Source organism: Prionailurus viverrinus, chromosome A2, assembly GCF_022837055.1.
Source record: "Prionailurus viverrinus isolate Anna chromosome A2, UM_Priviv_1.0, whole genome shotgun sequence".
In the NCBI taxonomy this organism is placed as follows: domain Eukaryota; kingdom Metazoa; phylum Chordata; class Mammalia; order Carnivora; family Felidae; genus Prionailurus; species Prionailurus viverrinus.
In genome coordinates, this window is record NC_062562.1 from 75,772,417 (window position 1) to 75,793,301 (window position 20,885).

Sequence of the window (20,885 nt, forward strand, 5' to 3'; positions counted from 1 at the left end):
TATTCCATGCGTCAAAATTTATGGACTTGCTAGTTCTTGAGTATATGGGAGGCTGTCTGATGGGTATAGTTTCCATTCTCAGCAAAATGTCACTTGCCTTTTCCTTTACTTTTAAGCTGAATAAAATCTCTATAAATATCAACACTGACAGGCGCCTTCTTTAGTCTGTGTGTGTACATATTTATACTCTTTCAAGAATGAGCCTCTGGTAATAATAAACTCTGGGACTTACTGCCTCTCACTTGTTTCCATGCAAAATATAGACAAGATGCTTAGCATCTCTGTGTTTGTGTGTTTTTCAGGCAGAGGGTACCAGGCTTCAGCGAGAACTTCGAGGATATTTAGCAGCTATCAAAGGTAAATGTGTGTGGGTTGTTTACTGCATGTCCCCAAGCCCAGATTGTTCATCACGAGTGGCAGGATTCAGCGTTAATTACAAAGCCAGTTGGCTTTCTGGCAAGATGGGTACTTGAGCACAGGTGTTCATTCCACCCACTCCCCAAATCCCATTGAAATGATAATCAGAATATACAAGAAAAAAAGATGTCTACTGTGATGCTGGAAAGGAGGAAAAAGTGCCTCCCACACCAGAGACTTCTAGGAAGCGTCGAGAGATCGAGTGAGCTTGAGACCTTGTTTAAGAAAAGCTGCAGCTGGTTTACAATTCAAGGGAGAGCATGTCCCAAGAGGAGCACACTCACAGACTCACACCCAAGGCCTCCAGCTGGAAGGGGCAAGGAGTCGTGGCAGAGGCAGATGGAGGGCTATCAGAAATCAGGGCCCTGGACCACCTGTGACTTGTGGGGACCTTCTGCACTTGCAGCCCTGTCACTGTGCAGAGACAGAGAGACCGTGACATTGGTTTCTGGCCTCAGCCATGCAAGGCAAAAGAATGAGGTGGGTGGGGCGAGAAGAGGGCGGCAGGGAGGTATGCTCTGTCCCTGCCTGCTCTTCGTTGCCCAGCTGCCTGCACTGAGTCGGGTCAGGTGTACCTGTGGATGTGATGGCTCACAGGGCAGACTTCGAGAGTAGTAGGGGAGAATGGATCTCTGCCAGGGGTCTTGGATAAACTTGCCAAACTCTCGGAAGAAAGTAAGATTCTCAGCCTCGCACTCTCGTCTGTCCTTCTCACTTACAGATCTAGTAAAGAGTTAAATATGTATGCAAGGAGATGTTCTAAAGGACTGGAATAAAATACCATGGACTTAATAGCCCCTGGTCTTGGGTGACAAGGTCTTTACAAAGGGTAACCCAAAAGAGGTAACCATAAGATTGAGAGATTTGACCTCAAGAATATGTCAGACTTCCATACATACTTAAATAATTATTTCGACAACATATTTAGTGAAAGTGAACCAAGATATTAAGAGCTCAGGAGGTAAACTAAATGAATATCAGTTGATTAAAAGAAAAAAAAAAATAGGTAGAACATATGAAGAGAAAATTAACCAGAGAAGAACTGGTTGGTGGGTAGTAAGTGTGAAAAATGCTTATCCTCATAGATGGATAATCAAAGAATATTTAAATGATATCAGAAGGAAGATGTGGCCATTTTCCCTCCACATGTTCAAAGACATTGAAATAAAAAAAGAGACCATGATACGTAGCATCGGAAAAGCTGTGGGGAGCAGACCCCTCTTGTACGCTGCTGATAGGACAGCTTTCCTGGGAGGGCAGTTTGGCAAAAGCCTCTACGTGTGTCTTTTGGGGAAGGGGGTGTGTGTACCTTTTGACATAGTGGTTCCAGTTGCAAGGATTTATTCTAACAGTTTCATTGTGGACGTGTGAAATTGATTATAAAGATAGCGGTAAGTAATGAAATGATATTAACAATCTTAATTAAAAATTAGTCATAATAATAAATTAGTGAAATTGATTTTTTTGTAAAGTTTATGTACTTATTTGGAGAGAGAGAATGGGGGAGGGACAGAGAGAGATGGAAAGAGAGAATCCCAAGCAGGCTCTGTGCTGTTAGCTAAGCAAGATGGTTACTTGCTGTCTCACAACCTGAGCCAAACAGATCAAGAGTTGGACACTTAACCGGCTGAGCCACCCAGGCACCCCATGAAGTTGATTTTTAAAACTAAAATGTATTTAAGCTTTTATAGGGTGTGCATATAATTTTAATTCTCATGATAGCCCTGAGGCAGGTACTTGTATTGCCTTTGGGTTACAGGTAAGAAAAGGGAGGAACAGAGAGGTTAAATAGCTTGTCCAAGGTCATGAACTAGTAACCAACAGGGCCAAGATACATTCTCTGGTCCACATGTCTCCTAAAGCATTGCTTTTTTTTTAATTGAAGTATAATTAACATACAGTGTTATATTAGTTCCAGGTGTACAATATAGTGATTCAACAATTCTGTATATTTCTCAATTTTCATCATGATAAATGTACTCTATTTTTTTAATGTTTATTTTTGAGAGAGAGAGAGACAGAGTGTGAGTAAGGGAGGGGCAGAAAGAGGAGAGACAGAATCTGAACAGGCTCTGGGCTCTGTGCTGACAGCTCAGAGCCTGACGCAGGGCTCGAACTCATGGACTGCAAGGTCATGACCTGAGCCGAATTCGAACGCCTAACGACTGAGCCACCCAGGTGCCCCACGATAAGTGTACTCTCAATCCCCTTCACCTATTTCCCCCATCCTCCCATCCACCTCCCCTCTGGCAACCACCAGTTTGTTCTCTATAGTTAAGAGTCTGTTTTTTGGTCTCTTTTTTTTCTTTTGTTTGTTCATTTGGTTTCTTCAGTTCCACATATAAGTGAAATCATATGGTATTTGGCTTTCTCTCACTGTCTTATTTCACTTAATACCCTCTAGGTACATCCATGTTGTAGCCTTGCTTTTTTTTACCCACTGTCTTATCCAGGCTCTGGGCTATATGACTGTTAGTAGGGCATTGGTTTCACAAATTAGAGTTCATCTTTCCAGTGGGATAATGGTAACTTACTATACTGTTTCTATGGAATGAGCACTTCCGCGTTCCAGGCTGTGTGCTAAGCATGGGCATATTACCTCTTTGTAACCAGCCGACACAGCTATATGATAAATGATAGCCTTGGCTTACATTTTTAAAGTAAGGCTCCGAGAACTTTCACAGATCCATCGAGCTCATAGTTAACTGTTCAAAAAAAATTAACCCTAGGTATTTATATCAATTCGATCAGAAACTAGAAGGCACTCTAGGTATTTCTTTTACTGTTGGACACAAGCTGTCATGGATTATTTCAAGCCCAGGACTTTCTTTATGTTGGATGATTTTTTTTTTCATGTGGATAAATGTGTTAAATGAATGGGTGAATTCAGTCTCCTTCCCAAAGTCTATATATTTTGGTCAGTTTTGCTTCCCGAATAGGAAGATCACTGCTTTAAGCATTTAAGACACGAAGAATTCTTTTCCTTAACGTGATCTAGGAGACTCCACTGAGTGAAGAGTCAGCTCCAGAGAGACGTTGGTGCAGCATCAAAGCACCTTTTCAGTGTTGCAGACTGTGTCCTGCTTCCACTTCTGATGGTTGCATCCCCATATGGAGGAGAGAGGACCTTACAGCAGCTTTTCCCCAGCACATTTTGTTAACAAATGATACTCTGTAAAAGAGACCTGTGTTTACATTACTTTGGTCAAGGCTGGTTAGAATGAATTTTCAAACAGGCTATTACAGAGTGTATTACTACAGGGCCCTTAATATGTTCATATTATCTCCAGAAGGTCTGTGGGGTGAGCAGCATTTTACCAGGTATTCGGCTGTGGAATGTTTTTCTCAAAGTCTTAGAATTAATGTTCCTTGGAGCACATTTTGGGGTTTGGGAACACACAGAAAGACAAGGGGTAGGCATCAAATGGGTCATAATTTGGGTTTTCAAAGGGCTTTCATGGCCAATTCTCCTGGCTTTCACAAAAAAGAACACCGGCTAACTAATTGTACTGTAATGCAAGCAGCATTACCGAGAAGGGAGATCTGGCCCTGGGGAGTGATGGCCCCTGCGTCTGGTCTCAGGGACATTGGTGGGAACATCACCAGGTTCTCAGCTGCCTTGGGTTCCTTGTCCATAAGGTGCTCCAGTTTCTCTCAGAAACCCTCCACATCTCTCCCATGAGGACTCTGGGAAATTGGGTTACTCTTCATTTTATCACTGATCTTTGGGTGCCATTCTTCTCTGTAGGTTGGTACTATTTTTGCTGATGTTTGGGTTTGCAAAGTAAATCTGGTGTTCTTGTTCATTTTAGCAGCACACATCACATTGAGCCCTGTTTATGGACTCAATGCTGTTCTAGGAGTGGAGATGCAGAGATGACAAGACACAGTACCTATTTTCATGGAGCTGGCAGCAGAGACGGGAAGAAAGTTAAATAAACAAAAGGGCCAAATGTGCATAGTAATACATACTTTAACAGAAGCGCATGCATCACAACAGGACAGACTCCTACCTGAGGGACAGGAGACCAGGTCAAGAACCTAGACGTAAATGGACCCAGGAAGGGAGTATAAGTAGTCATCAAGTGATAAGATATACTGGAGACTAAAGTTGATGTTGGAAGGACTTCCAGGTAGAAGAAACATGTACAGAGGCCAGGGAGGCAGAAAGAAGCATGGGCTCTTTAGGGAACAAATGGATCATTGAGGGGTAAGCAAGAATCTGAGAGAGATGAGACATGGAAAGGTAGGCAGTTGTTCGTAGAGACAAGTGATTATGCATCATATCATATTGGGGCTTTATTCTGTCCGCAGGGAAGAGAGTCATTACATTATTGTAGACAAGGGAATGAATCATGTGATCAGAATAGCATTTTAGAAAATAGTTGTTGTGGTTTTGTGGGATTCAAGCTCGAGGGGATAAAGCTGCAAGGAGACTTCTTAGAAGTCTAGTCCGGTATTTAATAATGATGATGATGATGATAGCTAGCATTTATTGAGCATTTCTGTGCTAGGCACTGAGGTAAGTTTTTACTAAGCCTCATTTCATAGAATTTTTACTGTGGCTTATGGCATGTATTTAAAAATAATGTACACTTTGGAAAACTGAGGTCTAGGATGGTTAGGTAATTTGCCTGAGATCACACAGAGCACGTGTGTTGGAACCAAGATTTTAACAAAGGCTGATTGATTGTGAATAATAGTTTTAATTATCATGCCATAATGCCTTCAAAATTATTTTTCATAAAGATGGCTGACGTTTGAATGTTCTCTTTGGCTAAGTACTTTGCTCAGCTGTTCCCATGGATTCTTTCATCTGCACCAAATGATCGATGATGGGTGTCCAGTCCAGTCTAGGGCAGTGAGAGGGGGCATGGAAGCAAAGGGCTTCATTTGAGAATCAGGCTGAATTGATGTGCCTTGGTGATGCACTCACTCCGGGAGGATGAGTCTGGGATGACTCCCAGTTTTGTAACTGGGACCATGGGGTGACATCCACGAGGTCTGGGAAAAGGAGTAGGAACAGGTTTTGACAGGAAGTTCAAAGTTGGTTTTGGGCATGTGAAGCTTAAAGTATCAGCACATCCAGGAGGAGATGTCCAGTAGGGATTTGGAATTGGGAGTCACCGCTCTGTGGGTGGCAGTGGAGGCCAGACGCAGGGGCGATGAACACACCAGATCTTCCTCTAAATGGAGCATGGCCCAGCTGGTGTCATCAATATTTTTAGTTGTACGTGGCTTATCATGTGTAAGCATGACCCAGTGGTAGAGTTGACTGTCCTTGAGCTATCTCACAATCTGCCTTCCCCCTCCACCCCCGACTCCTGCTCCTATATTTGCACTCCTTAAGTCTCTGGAAGAAAGGCTTCCTCTCCTGTTTTCCTCAGAGCCAACTGCTGACTTCCTAAACAGCTCCCTTCTAAATAATAGGCCAAACTGCCAGATACAATATTTTAGATACTCCTGTGATGGTTTATAGCTGCTGCTGGTTATTGTCATAATGTAGTTTAACTGATGGTATTTTTAACTAGAACATACACCCTCAGGCTGTACAAGGAGGACTCTTGTAGCAGTGTAATCTCTGCATCCAATCTTAGAGGGTGAAAATAGATGCTCACAAATTTGGTGGCAAAGGGAAAGAGAGAGGATGTTGCAGTAAATGCCTTGGAGAAAGTCCAAAATTTTAAAGCGAGGGAAGTGGTTCCTACCCAATAGTAGAATAATAATTCTGTGTATGATATTGGGTGCCCATCTTGCACTTTTGGAGATCACTAATATTTTAAGAAAATACTGGATATAGATATTATTAAATGCCAGAGGTAGCACTTAGCATCTACTTTGCTTTGATGTCACCAAGCTACTTTGAAGGGGCTTGGGTTTTAGCTTTTTAATTTTTCTCTTATGCTCTGTCAGCAGAGTAGGTTCTAAATCCCTAAAATCTCTGCCATTCTTCATGGCATTCCTTCTGTATCCATCCAAGTACTTCCCGTGGAGTGTTCTAGAAACAATTTCTATGTCAAAATGGATTCTTTCCAAAATCTCCATCACTACTTATCCACACAGCAATTAGCAGTTATTTTTGGCTGCTAGGAGACATATTTACTGCAACATTGTGCTTTTAGCCTCAATGAGTAAGGTCTTACATAATTTTATTTTAAGCTTACATTCACAGTTTTATTTTTCACCACAAAGGTTATTTGACCTGCAACCCCATCATTTCTTTTTCTTCCCCTTGAAACTTTGAGACCCTATCTACACAGCTGTTTATAATTTCCATCAGACCTAAGACAAAGATTTAAGAGAAAACTTCAGAGAAAGCTTTGGCATCTGAATTATAGAATGGTATCAACTAGTCACTAATTTTTGAGGGGTACACTTAAAAAAATTTTTTTTACATTTATTCACCTTTGAGAGACAGGGAGAGAGAGTGCAAGTGGGGAAGGGGCAGAGAGAGAGGGAGACACAGAATCCAAAGCAGGCTCTAAGCTCTGAGCTGTCAGCACAGAGCCCGGCACAGGGATCAAACCCACGAACCATGAGATCATGACCTGAGCCGAAGTCAGATGCTTAACCCGACTGAGCCACCCAGGCGCCTCAAGCGGTTCATTTCTTAGTAGAGGCTTGCTTTTACTTGGGGAGGGGCGAATGTGGACGCTGGAGATACTGTCACTCGTCAGCAGCGGCCACATGAACAAGAAGGAACATTCTCCCTGGCTTGCACTCGGAGTGTGCTAGAGGACACGTGCAGGTGTTTGCATTATTTTTTGGCTGTCTCTCCACCTACATAACTTCATGGTGTCACCTCTGGGGTTTCATCTTTTGGTCGCCAAGTTGTTTCAGCTGGTGTAGGCTGTACGGTGTGTTGTAAAGGGCATCCTTTAGTGTGCTCGGTGACGTACCTTGTGGAGACAGGGTTGTAGGCTTTCATACTTCATGTTGCCCTGAAACCTTCAAACTTGTCGCTTGCAAAGACCAAATCTGTTACCTGCAGCTTATCTGGGGAAGGCAGGTAGGGGGTGGTTCTATAACCTAGAGAGAAAACATACTGTGAAATACCATGTTGACTTTTGCACATACTCTTCAAGGATACACTTCTGTCACTTCGGACATCTTTTATTTTGTCCTTTTCTCGTGGTTCAACCCAGAATTGGCTCCCTTAAATCCAACAAGCATGTAGTTGAGTCTAGATTGTTGCAGCTTTCAGTCTCATAGAAAACTTTCCATCATGGAGTCATTGGCATTAAGTTTATGGGATGCTTTTCATTTTTTTTTTTTATAAAAATTTTTTAATGTTTATTTATTTTGGGGAGAGAGAGAGAGCGAGAGACAGAGCACAAGTGGGGGAGGAGCAGAAGGAGAGGGAGGCGCAGAATTAGAAGCAGGCTCCAGGATCCAAGCTGTCAGCACAGAGCCCAATGCGGGGCTCGAACTCACGAACTGCAAGATCATGACCTGAGCCGAAGTCGGAGGTTTAACTGACTGAGCCACCTAGGGATGCTTTTCATTTCTAATGATTGCACTCTGACTTTCCTCTTTTCTCCTCTTAGCCAGCTCTTTTTCATATCCCCTAGTGACAAAGGCCAAGACGCCAGCCAGGACAGGTCTCAGCTTCCAGCTGGTAGGGAGGGCTTGTTGCCACAGGGGACACCTACAGTCAATGAACGCACTTTGGACTGTTCTGGGCCCTGCGCTGTCTCTACACAGTCCACACTGTGCCCTCCCTGTTTGGAAGGAGGAGCAGATCTGAGAGTGGAACAGACTTGGTGATACTTTATATCACTTTATATCTTTCCTATTATTTAACAGCCATATTTATGCAACACACCAAAGCCATGTCTAATGAACATTGTGACCTGTAGACTTAAGAACTCCAAGCTTTCTGAGCGTTCTGGTTTAAAACTGTATGTGTAGCTTCTAGTAACATTAGAAAAACTTTTCTTTTTTTCTTTTGAAAATGTTTAGGCCACTTCAACCACTTTCAGCTGGGAGGCCCTAGAATCCTGTTAATTTTGCTTCAACCTGCTTCTATAGATGGTCTTTATTTCTTATATTTAAAGCCATTTAGGATTAATTTTAATTTTGGAACTCTGTAGTTTTATGGGCCAGTATTCTGGGTGTCCTGTGTATTTATGGTTCCGTGCCACTTCGTAAGTGACCACACATGTGATAGAACACGTTACTCTTGTTGTTTTCAGAATAGGACACCTTGTTGATTTTTTTCAAGGCTCTGTATCTGTCATTACCATGTAAATAATGGGAAACACACAATGTAATCGGGTCAGTAGGAGACCCTCCCGGGAAGTTGTGAATACAGTCGAAAGTAACAGTCATGCCTTCACAGTTTTTCCTTAAAAGATTAGTGGGTAGTCAAGGTATTCTTCTCTTAGAAAAGTAGGGGAGGGGTACCGGGGTGGCCCAGTTGGTTGAACATCCAACTCTTGCTTTTGGCTCAGGTCATGATCTCAGGGTTCGTGGGATCGAGCCCCACGTCAGGCTGTCTGCTGACGGCACAGATCCTGCTTGGGATTCTCTCTCTCTCTCCCCCTCTCTCTCCCCTGCTCTTTCTCTCTCTCTTTCTCTCTCTCAAGATAAATAAATATTAAAAAAATAAAAGTAGGGGAAAGAGGAATAGGCACCTCACCAATTTATATCCAACAAGAGTTGTTTTCTCTCCAACACCAGCCATGCAAGAAGCCTCCATGAAGCTCACCGAGTCGCTGCACGAAGTCTATGAGCCTGATTGGTATGGGCGGGAAGATGTGAAGATGGTGGGCGAGGTAAGAGCCAGGATCATGCACCACAGGAGGCCTGGGGGGTCTCTCCCAGGCTGCCGCCAAGTCCCACTCACTTACTCTATCCCTTGACCCCCGTCTTACCACTTCACAGCCTTAATCGTGAAGGGAGCGGGAGTGCCATGTAGCCAGAAGACGCTGTATAGTTCTGGCATCAAGAGCATGCCAAATACACAGTGATTAGTGAACTGGTATAAACCAAAATAAGAATAGTGTTTTTCTGTCTGCACATCTTAGCTCATTGCAGCAGAACTGGCTCATGGCATGACTCTCTGTACTGACTTCACCCCTGCAACCTTGCTTTTCCCATCCCTTCTGGAAAACAGGGTCAGGAGGTGCAAAAAGCATCTATTTCACTTAAACACCACTGGTCCACTCGCTGGTCTGCAGATCCAAAGGACCGATGTGGACAGCCTGTTAATAGCAATGTAACTTCCAGAAGCCTTTGTCCCTAGACATGTCTGAACACCCGAAATCCAATTTCTAACCGAGGGCCATCTGGCTGGCGGGAAGTGATAAAGCGGGTATTTTCTGCGTTGGGGAAGGAGAATGGGGTGGAGACCAAGAATGATCTCTATGATAGTTGATGCGTTCTTTAATCTTCTCAGGCGTTAGCTTCCTCATCTGTGAAGTGAGACTAAGAATCATACCCACAAATAACACGTTTAAAGTCTGCGTGTTCGTGTCATCGACTTGATGCTTGATACACGTGATTCTTACTGGTAATAGCAAGCCACCTGTCGGGAGTTCTCTCGTGTCCAAGTTCTTTGTTAAAGAACAGTGTTTGTCATACCCACCTCACGTGAGCTCATTGATGAACATTCAGGCACAGAAGGGATCCTTGTAAGGGATCCTTCCTAAGGGATGCAGCCACCCAGCTCAAGAGGTCTGACATGTGATGTGCTGTCTACGCAGCCTTTGGAAAGATGAGTTAACAGTGCAGCCCCAGGCCGCTCCGTGAAAATTCTGACATCCCCACAGTGATTTCCATAATCTTGTTAAGACTGAGATAGAAGCAGAGCTTTAATTAGGAGGAAAGTTCTTATTGGCCCGTTACTTCTTTAGAAAACTTCCGAAAATGAATCTGGCAGAACCAGCCTCCACACACCCTCTCCAATACAATTATTAAGTAATTCCTTCTTCTCACATTTTTTCAATATAAAGATGCTGTTTCAACATCTTGTTGTTAAATGCTTCACTTGTATGACCAATTTCTGGTGAATGGTGTATAATTCAAAATTCATCATGAAAGGAAGACTTCTTAAGGGAATAATAGAAACGTGCGTTAATAGCTTTTCAGAGCATCGCGTTTCGTTCTATGCACGGCAGATCCCACTGTTGACATTTGTTCCGTAAGGAAATGCTGGAATTCCACCTTGGTCCTCGTAGGTCCTGCCAAGACTTTTGGAACCTTTAGTTGCAGATCCAAATACGGCCTCTTCTGATGGTGAAGGAGCTCAACGCTATGTGTTCAGGGCATCTGTTCGCCTCAGAAGATGAGCCTCTTCATGCAGAGGATTTAAATTCTTTTTTCCATTTGCGTGAAATTTGCGGATGGGGATCTGTAATAATTAGGGTGAGTATTGAAGTGTGAAAAAGAAACAAAAGCAAATAAACCCCCAAAAGTAGCTTTCAAAAGATAGAATGTTACCTCTCTCCCCTAAAGGGCTTTGCAGGTGAGCGGCCCAGGTATGGGGACAACAGGGGCCCATCGTTGCCTTCCTCACTGCTCCCTCCAGGTTCGGTATGACTCTGAGCACTGGCCATCAGCTCTCACTTCTGCATCCCAGTTGGTAGAAGGAGGAAGCGTGGAAGATAAGCCTCCTTTTAGGGACACTTCCTGAAAGTTCACCCCATTGGCCAGACCTTAGTCCTGTGGGCTGTACTTAGCTGTGCCGCAGGCTGGCAAATGTAGTCTGTATCCTCGGTACCCTATATTGTAAACTGGAACTGGTAGTCAAGTTGCCTTGAAATTGTATTGTATTATTAAATAATCCACCTTTTCTTCTGGCCTCTACTATCCAGGGGAGTCCTATTTATCTAATTTTGTCATTTTTGATTTTTCAGAAGTTTGGTGACAAGGATCCAATTAAAATCATTCAGCAGTAATCTCTTTTTTCTCTTTTTTCTTTCAGAAATGTGATGTCCTGTGGGAAGACTTCCATCAGAAACTAGTGGATGGGTCCTTGCTGACACTGGATACCTATCTGGGCCAATTTCCTGACATAAAGGTATTTTACTTTGTGTCTATAATGGGAGGAATTGAATGGTTCCATGGACTAATTGAAACACAGGCAAGGGAGGGGCGCCTCTGTGGCTCAGTCAGCTGAGCGTCTGACTTTGGCTCAGGTCATGATCTCATGGTTCGTGAGTTCGAGCCCTACGTGGAGCTTTGTGCTGACAGCTCAGAGCCTGGAGCTTGCTTTGAATTCTGTGTCTCCCTCTTTCTCTCTGCTCCACCCCCATTTGTGCACTCTTTCTCTCTCTCTTTCTCTCTCTCTCTCTCTCTCTCTCTCTCAAAAATAAATAAATGTTAAAAAAAATAAAATAAAATAAAAAAAAGAAACACAGGTAAGGGATAAGTGGAGTTCAGAGTCCTCAAGCTGACATCAAAGACGGTAACTTTTCATTCATTTAAGCATGGACGCATGATCCTGTTCCTATCAGTTTTGAAATGAAATGTAGCTACAGAAATGACATTTTCCCCTTTGGCAGACTGCTTCAACTTTTATTTCTCTGCAGACATCTTTTTAATACTCTAGATATAAAATTGCAACCAGATACCAAAAATTCCAATCTTCTTTATGTTCAGACCTTTTTTATTGCATAGCGTTTGATAAGAATTTCCATTAGAATAAACAGCGGTCACAAGGAAAGGAGAAAACTTCATTGCGAACACGAGAGCAAAAAAATGTGATCTTCCCGTGTTTACTATTCGTAACACACCTGCATATTTTTTCTCTCCTTAAAATTTTCTGCTTCCAATTGAATTGTTAAGATACAAGCATCTCAAGTGCATTAGCATCTGGATCTAAAAATACCTTGTCTAGAACATTTGTCTTATTTGACACTTGGATTCATTGAAAGGGAAATATATAAGTGAAGGATTGAACATCATAGATTTGTAATTAACTCTGGAGGTAGACATGGTTTTTAAACCTTCAGGGCTGTATATAGCAAATGGTAGCATTAATAGATTTGCCCGACCCCCACCCCCCGTTGTCTTTCCTGCTCAAGTAAGAGTACCAAGTAAGATAACCTTGTGCTGCCCTTCCTTTAGTGTGAAGGAAGCCATGAACCTGCATCCACCCACCTGCAGTGCCTTAATTAAGTGATTTCTTATGTGAAGGTCCACTTTTACCTGGCCTGCTTTGTAGCCATGGCCATGAAACATAGTGAAGCTTCTCGGCCAGAACAGCACACCTATCAATGATGTTAATTTCCTTGGTCCCACACAGAATACCTAACAACTAGTTGGCCAACATCCGAAGTGTTATTTTGGGACACAGGGGCACCAGACAAGAACCTCAGGGGGATCAGACGAGGTACATTAGCCTCGGTGGCAAAATGTCACAGAGAACAAATCCAAATGATGGATTCTCAGTGATGTTATCATAATATGCAAGACATTTTTTTGAGCCATTGCAGGACCGTATCCTCATTAAAAGATATAGGTTGGCTTTTGAAAGTTTTCTGAGAAATGTAAAAATTAAACTGAAAAAATTTTAGAATTCTGTGAGGCTGCATGCACTAACCTATAGAGAATGTGTCTTGGGATATCTTCAGATTATTTGGTAGACAGTCACATTTTGTCTTGGAATTTATAACACTCGTGGAGCAAACAATCTCAGAATCCCTATCATACTTCAGGATATCATATATTACATGGTAATTTAATCTCCATAAAAATCACTTCCAAATATGTCAGGAGAAGATAAGGGAAAACTTTGACCTCATAGTCAAAAATTTCAAAGCAGTTTGCAACTAGTCTAAATTATTCATATATTAAACATTCATAGTATGATTTAACTAAGCAAATGGGGGCTGTGACTGACCAGAGAAGAACACATTTAAAAAGTTGTTGAGTTTCAGGAACAAAAACTTGGTATCATCAAAAAAATGTGGAGGATCTCAGTAGTTATGGTACTTGCCAGTCATAGTTATTTGGAAATTGGCCATACTCTCTAGGAGCATATAATTTAAAAACATTTTAGTGTTTATTTATTTTTGAGAGGGAGAGACAGAGCACGAGCATGGGAGGGGTAGAGGGAGAGGGAGACACAGAATCTGAAACAGGCTCCAGGCTCTGAGCTGTCAGCCCAGAGCCCGACACGGGGCTTGAGCCCACGAATTGTGAGATCATGACCTGAGCCGAGGTCGGATGCTTAACCTACTGAGCCACCCTAGGAGCATATAATTTTATAAGACAAATACACCCAGAAGTACCTGCATTGAAACATAGATTAAAATAAAATCATTATAAAAGACATTGGCTAGTGTTTTCAGTTTGTTCCATGTCAGAAAGATGAAGAACTTAATAGAACTTTTAATTAAGCAGTTCTTTTCTTGAGGTCCATGGTTGAGGCCATGCAGAAAGATGATCCTTCAGTGACTGAACAATCTTTACACTAGAGATTTGGGAATAATATCATCTACCTGGACGTCTTGAAAATAAGTGAAATACATGCCTTGGTGTTGCCAGCATCATGCAAAGAGGCTGAAAGAATCACTCTTTCTCTTTCTCTGAAGTTACATTTAGAATATCATACCATACACATAGGGTTTCAACCAAGATAGATAATTATGAAACCATTTCATATGACAAAGAGTTGAGGAAATTGCATTTCAATAGGAAAGGAAACTGTATGGAATTAGAGCATAGACAGGGTAGCTGCTTCTCATATTTGAAAGACTGTTTTCTGTGAAGATACACTTAAGCTATTCTCTGTGTCTTTGCTCACTGAATGGAAGGTAGAAGCGGATGTAGGCTCTGTCACTTTGTCACGTTAGTGCTGAATGATTATGTAATGAGTGGGTTATTGAATGAAAGGAGGCTGATGATTAAAAATACCGAGTAGAGAATTTTCAGAGCATGGAACACAATTGACTTCCTTGACTTCCATTGAAAGCAAACAGGCCAAATGTAGTCAAAACGTCAGGCAAATTTCCAAATATTTACTGCAGCTCACCAGCAAGGGCTAGGAAGTACCATTCATGAGGGAATGATGTTTGATTTTTCCAACTGTGATTGGCAGGGCACCCAGTATTATAGTTCTTATTATGCAGCACTGACATCTGAAATCAATCCTAGAATAAGAGCCAGTTTGTCATCAATGCAGGCAGGCTTACAGCTCTGAGCAGTTATTGTAAAATGGAATTTAGATTCTGTCTTGGCAGCCATGCAGAAGCACCTAAACATACATTTATGGCAGTGTGCCAAAGTGAATCCAAATCGGGGTTCTTATTGAAATTTTTGAAAAATACAGTAAATTAAATTTTTTACTCTATAAGGTGAGCGTGCAGTGGGAAATCTGAAAAAATTTCAATTGAACCATCTAATTAAATGATTTGCCATCAAACTAGTGAATTTATTTAATGAAATTTGCCACTGGATGGTGACATAAGAATTGTATCATGTTCTATATAAAAACCAACGTGAATGAACTCGACCCTCACTTATGAGACTTCTTTTTTTCAAGGTTTTCAAATATCAGATAGGTAAGGAAATAAGATTGATTTGTATTTCCAGCACAAAACTGAGGGGTGGCCTTTAAAACAGTCACTTCTACCTTGGTAAGCCCTGCTCTGTAGTTGACTTGTCAGTTACATAAGAAAATGAGTCATCACTTCCTGTTTTTGAGCAAAAACAAAAAAACAAAAAACAAAAAACATGACCCAGTGTACTCTTCCACCTTATTCTCAGGGTCAGAAGTAATTGAATTTTGGCTCTTTTAAAAATCACATTCATCTTCAAAGAATCAAGATTTGCTTCTTGGAAAGTACTAAAGAAGAGTTCCCCACCCCGATCCCGACCCTACATATCCACAAAGCAGAGCTCTATCAGAATTATGTAGAGTCTCACAAGACCATTGCTTCAAGGGCCAGTGGTCCCTTGAAAGTAATAGTTAGATGTTTGCTAAAAATAATGAGCCCTGTCACCTCATAGGCACACTGTGTCCACCAGAGTTCACTGAAGGGCATCACTGCATGCTGCCTAGACTCATTCATTGCATATCTTTAAGCCAGTGTGAGTCAGCCATTCCTTCCACTACTAACACCAGTTGGATGTGGCAGGTGTAGAGGGTAAAGGGATTGGAAGCAGCTAAATGAGAGTAACTGCCCCAACCCACCTGTCACCAATCCTGAAGGGGGTGTAGAGGAATAGCATAGAGTGGTAGTTAAATGATGGGGTCCATCAGAGAAATAGTGGAGCAGTTAGAAGGAAGAGTAACCAAGAGTCAGGAGCAGGGTGGGGACTGGGTGAGGCAGGTGAGGGCACTAGAGTTCAAGCCAAAAGGAGGCACCTGCTCTGGGTTGCTGATTCTGCACGTTTTTGACCCTGAGAGTAAGGGCCTTCTTAGATATTGTGTCCTACGGGTCTCACGGGCATCTCCCTGCCCCTGGCACTGGTCGGGGCAGGAGTGGGGGATGGTGGGAACTGACATCTAATTCATCTTTGCCAGAGACTTTCTGACCAATTCTGGACACGTTAGAAGTTAATCCCGTGCGACTCAAAATCCTCTATACGTAAAGTGGGAATAATCCCTACAACACCCATACTAGAGGTTGCTGAGGGTCTGTGCGTTGTGACTGTTTTGTGTGCCACAAACATAATTTTATTGTTGTTTTCTTCTTCCTTCCATGGACAATTTAAAGTGTTTTTAAGGATCTTCTCCTGCTGTAGTTCTCAGATTGGACTAACTGGCTGTAACTGGACTGCTAGGGATCTTTTTAAAAAGGACAGGGGTGCCTGGGTGGCTCAGTTGGTTAAGCATCCGACTCTTGGTTTTGGCTCAGGTCATGATCTCACGATTCATGGGTTCAAGCCCTGCATCGGGCTCTGTGCTGATAGTGTAAGGCCTGCACGCAATTCTCTCTCTCTCTCTGCCCCTCCCCACCCTCTCTCTCTCTCTCTCTCTCTCTCTCTCTTTCTCTCTCTAAAAATCAATAAATAAACTTAAAAAATTCTTTAAAAAAGGACAGATGCCTGGGCCTTGCCTCGACTAATTAAATTTGCTTATTATTTGCTTATTAGTTATACGTCTGTAACTTTTTAGTGGTTGCTCTACAATTTATAACATGTCTTTCACTTTTCCTGTCTAACTTCAAATACTCTCACAGCACTTTCATATAGAGAATATATTTCCAGTTCTTTCCTCCCGTCCTCTGTTATTATCAGACGTTTTTCCTTTACAAATGTTATAAACCCCATGGTACATATTTTCTGTTTCCTTTTATGCTCTAGATAATCAGTTACCTTTTCAAGCAATTAAAAGTAAAAAACCAAAATCATGTATATTTACCTTGAATTTTATAATTTCTAGTATGTTTTTTTGTTTTGTTTTTTTGTGGGTTTTTTTTGTTTGTTTTTTGTATAGCTCTACTTTGTATTAAAATTCCCATAACGAAAGTGAGTTCTTTCAGCTTTTGTTTGTCTGAAAAAGACTTTTTCATTTTCACTGTCGGAAGGCATTTTTACTGGGACTAGAACTCCGAGTTGGCAGATTTCTTTTTCTTTTGTTTTCTGTACTTTAAAAATGTCATTTCATTGTATTCTGGCTTCATAGTTTCTCGGGATTAGTCTGCTGTAATCTTTGCCTTGTTCTTTCTGCTTTTCTTTATCCTTGATTTTAAGCAGTTTGGCTGTCAAGTGTCTGGATGTGTACTGTTTGGTGTTTATCCTTCTTGGGGTTTTGTGAGTTTCTTGGGTCTGCCCTTTCATGTCTTTATTATTATATAAATTTCTCAGCCAATATCTCCTCAGATATTTCTTCTGACTTACCCTCTCATCTCTTTTGGAAAATCCATTGATACGGTGTTGGACCATTTAATATCAGGTCTTGTATGCTTGATTCTGTTACGTTTTCAACTCTTAGTTCTCTTTGTGTTTTAATGGGAATAATTTCTCTTGATGGATTTTCAAGTGCAATCTTCTTTCTTGGCTAAAGTACAGCAATTGGGGGGCGCCTGGGTGGCTCAGTCGGTTAAGCGTCCGACTTCGGCTCAGGTCATGATCTCACGGTCCGTGGGTTCGAGCCCCGCATCAGGCTCTGTGCTGGCAACTCAGAGCCTGGAGCCTGCTTCAGATTCTGTGTCTCCCTCTCTCTCTGGCCCTCCCCCATTCATGCTCTGTCTCTCTCTGTCTCAAAAATAAATAAACATTAAAAAAAATTTTTTTAAGTACAGCAATTGGCCTATCAAAGACATTTTTCCTTTCTGGTATCATTTTTTTTTTTTTTTTTTACTTCTAGCATTTCCATTTGATTTTTTTAGAAAGATATTTTCAATTATTTTTAACGTTCATTTTATTTTTGAGAGAGAGAAAGAGACAGAGTGTGAGGGGGGAGAGAGAGAGGGACACACAGAATCTGAAGCAGGCTCCAGGCTCTGAGCTGTCAGCACAGAGCCCAGCACGGGGCTCGAACTCACGAACCGTGCCATCATGACCCGAGCTGACGTCGGATGCTTAACCCACTGAGCCACCCAAGTGCCCCTCCATTTGATTTTTATTTGACTATTAAAGTTCCCATATTTCTGTAGACATTATTCCTCTGCTTATGTCTGTTATCTTCCTTTTGCAACTCGATTCTTGTTTGGTATTTCCAACATGTCTGAGGGATCATGTCTGAGTCTGGTTCGTGGATTGCTTTATTTTTTTTCTCATGGATGTGTGTGTGTGTGTGTGTGTGTGTGTGTGTGTGTGTGTGATAATTTTAGAATGAATCCCAGGCATCATGTGTAGAATAGTAAAGACTGAAGTAACATTAATGTCTCGAAATGGGCCTATCTTTTCGTCAGGCCAGCAGCATGGGGATGCAAGTCAATCTGATGAATTGAAGTGGTTTGGGTTTGTTGGTACTGTTGTTACTTTCAGTGCACAAGGGCTTTCACATTCCTCTAGACTTGGGCTGCTAATGCCTTGTTCTGCTCTCTTAACCTCTATCATGTTTTTAGACTCGGGTTGAGGTCTGGTTTTTGCCTCTCCTTTGGCCCACATGGACAGGCCCGGGGATGCGAGATCATTTTTCTGAGTGTCCTTGTTTCCATCAGATTTTGGTTCCTTGTATGCTTGTATTGTAGAAGGGGGCCCCCCATATATATTTGCTCTCCCACCAGTGGGAGGCAGCTATTGCTTGTTATTGAGTGTTGGACTTATCATGGGGGCAAGGCTGTCTTCTGGTATGCTTTCTTAGCCTGTCTGAAGCAAAGTCAGCCTCATATCTGTGGTTGGTTTTTTTTTTTTAATTTTTTTTTCAATTTTTTAAAAATTTACATCCAAATTAGTTAGCATATAGTGCAACAATGATTTCAGGAGTAGATTCCTTAGTGCCCCGTACCCATTTAGCCCATCCCCCCTCCCACAACCCCTCCAGTAACCCTCAGTTTGTTCTCCACATTTATGAGTCTCTTCTGTTGTGTCCTTCCCTGTTTTTATATTATGTTTGTCTCCCTTCCCTCATGTTCATCTGTTTGTTTTTTTTCCCTCTCGTTGGTTTTGAGCAGTTTCCTGCCCCTGCTCGAGTGGGAACAGACCTCTGCGTCTTAAAGGGGTCAGACTCTGGGCCCCAGAAGGTTTATGCCCCTCCCCCGAATGAGTAGGGACTTTTTCATTTACCCTTCTTTGTGGAACAGTGTTCTTTGCATGTAGCGTAGGGGCCAGAGGGGTTTCTATCACCGCCCCCTCTCCCCCAGGGCCAGACTGGTTTTGCTTCTGCTCTTCCCCATCAAGCAGTGGATCTCTGCCTGGGGTCTGTGAGTAGGAGGATTTCTCGCTCCCTCCTTAAGCCACTTAAAGCTTTTGCCTTGTAAGAGAAAAATGTCCATTGACACAGGCGTGGTTTGGTGCCCACGCTGTGTAACCATAGCTCATCTCATTCTCACCTGCACTGCAAGGGAGTGTCGTGTTCCCAGACTTTCTCACAGCATCCAAGGGAGGCCAAAGGAAAGAACTTACCCCTGAGTGCAATTTGCCCTCGTGCCTTGGCCACCCAGCTTTCCAAAGTGATACCTTACCCCACATTAGGCCTTTAACAGTTTGTTGAAATTTTAGCTGACCTCCTCATGTCCACTTGTATGGTAGCCACAGCTGTTACCTGTACCCTGGTGTGTTGGCACAAATGGTCTGTTGGCTTATCTCTTCTCGGGATGGATTTTCCCTCTTCCTGAATAAAAGAATTCGGATTACTTTGTTGCCTTGTGACCTTAGGTCTCTGATACAATCAATGAGAGTTACCCTTTTATAGATGATCCACATTTTTTCTTGTCGGTGTGAGAGTAACATTTGTTGCAGTTGCCTGTATCCTAAATGGAAGTGGGAGTCTCTAGGAATCAACGTATTTTTAAAGCTCCTCGGGTGATTCTAATGAACAAAAGGATTGGGGAATACTTCTAGGAAGAAGGATTTTTTAGGAAGTAAATCCGTTTTATAGAATTGCTGTTGGTGTGAGTGTTATTTGAATTGTAAAACCAGGGGCGCTTGGGTAGCTCAGTCGGTTAAGCGTCTGACTTCGGCTCAGGTCATGATCTCACGGTTTGTGGGCTCGAGCCCCACACCGGGCTCTGTGCTGCCCGCTCAGAGCCTGGAGCCTGCTTCGGATTCTGTGTCTCCCTCTCTCTCTCTGCCCCTCCCCTGCTCCGCTCTCTCTGACTCAAAAAGAAATAAACATTAAAAAAAAAAAAGAAGTGTAAAAACAAATGCTAACATAGTTTTCCATGATCTTCAAAGTGGAACACTTCACGATTTAGAGGAGAGGCTAAAAGACAGTATAGGTTTACTGCTCTCCTCAACCAGTTCTGGAAATTTTCTGATTTTTGACCGTACATTCTACCCTCAACTGACCAGCCTAATTACTATCAAAAGGGAAGATATTTACCTAATGGTTTTTACATAAATCATTTGACATAAGAATTGGAGGTGTATTTTGGAGAATTTCCAGGTATCATTTGTCTGCTGAAATTCTGGCTCACTTCAATCTCCAGTCAAGATATTTGGTTACTCTGGACAAGGAAACATTTCAGCAGTCAAAAAGAGACTCTATGACCACGCCTTTTCCTTATTTGTATGTATTTCCTTGTTGGCAGAATCGCATCGCAAAACGCAGCAGGAAGCTGGTGGACTATGACAGCGCTCGCCACCATCTAGAAGCTTTGCAGAGCTCCAAGAGGAAGGATGAAAGTCGAATCTCTAAGGTAAGGATTGATCCCACCATTGACACCACTCTCTACGTTCTATGACTTCTGACAGTTTCTCTTTTTAAGATTGAATACAAGCAGATTGGGAGGAGTCAAGATGGTGGAGGAGTAGGGGGACCCTAAGCTTGCCTTGTCCCACAAACACAGCTAGATAAGTATCAGATCATTTTGAACACCTAAAAGATCGATGTGAAGGCTGAGAGAGTAAAATTAAATACAAGCATACCTCAAAGATCTTGTGGGTTCAGTTCCCGACCACTGCAA

The 20,885-nt window shown here is 42.3% G+C and overlaps 1 protein-coding gene across 2 annotated transcripts in view; it reads left to right on the top strand.

Moving 5' to 3' along the window:
• Positions 1 to 20,885, top strand: part of AMPH (amphiphysin) — a 250,025-nt gene that overhangs the window by 137,797 nt on the left and 91,343 nt on the right. For both annotated transcript variants that reach the window (XM_047851074.1, XM_047851075.1), the window contains exons 3-6: positions 303 to 357; positions 9,100 to 9,194; positions 11,345 to 11,440; positions 20,511 to 20,618. In XM_047851074.1, the coding sequence (XP_047707030.1) occupies positions 303 to 357; positions 9,100 to 9,194; positions 11,345 to 11,440; positions 20,511 to 20,618 (354 nt within the window). The remainder of the gene's footprint in view (positions 1 to 302; positions 358 to 9,099; positions 9,195 to 11,344; positions 11,441 to 20,510; positions 20,619 to 20,885) is intronic.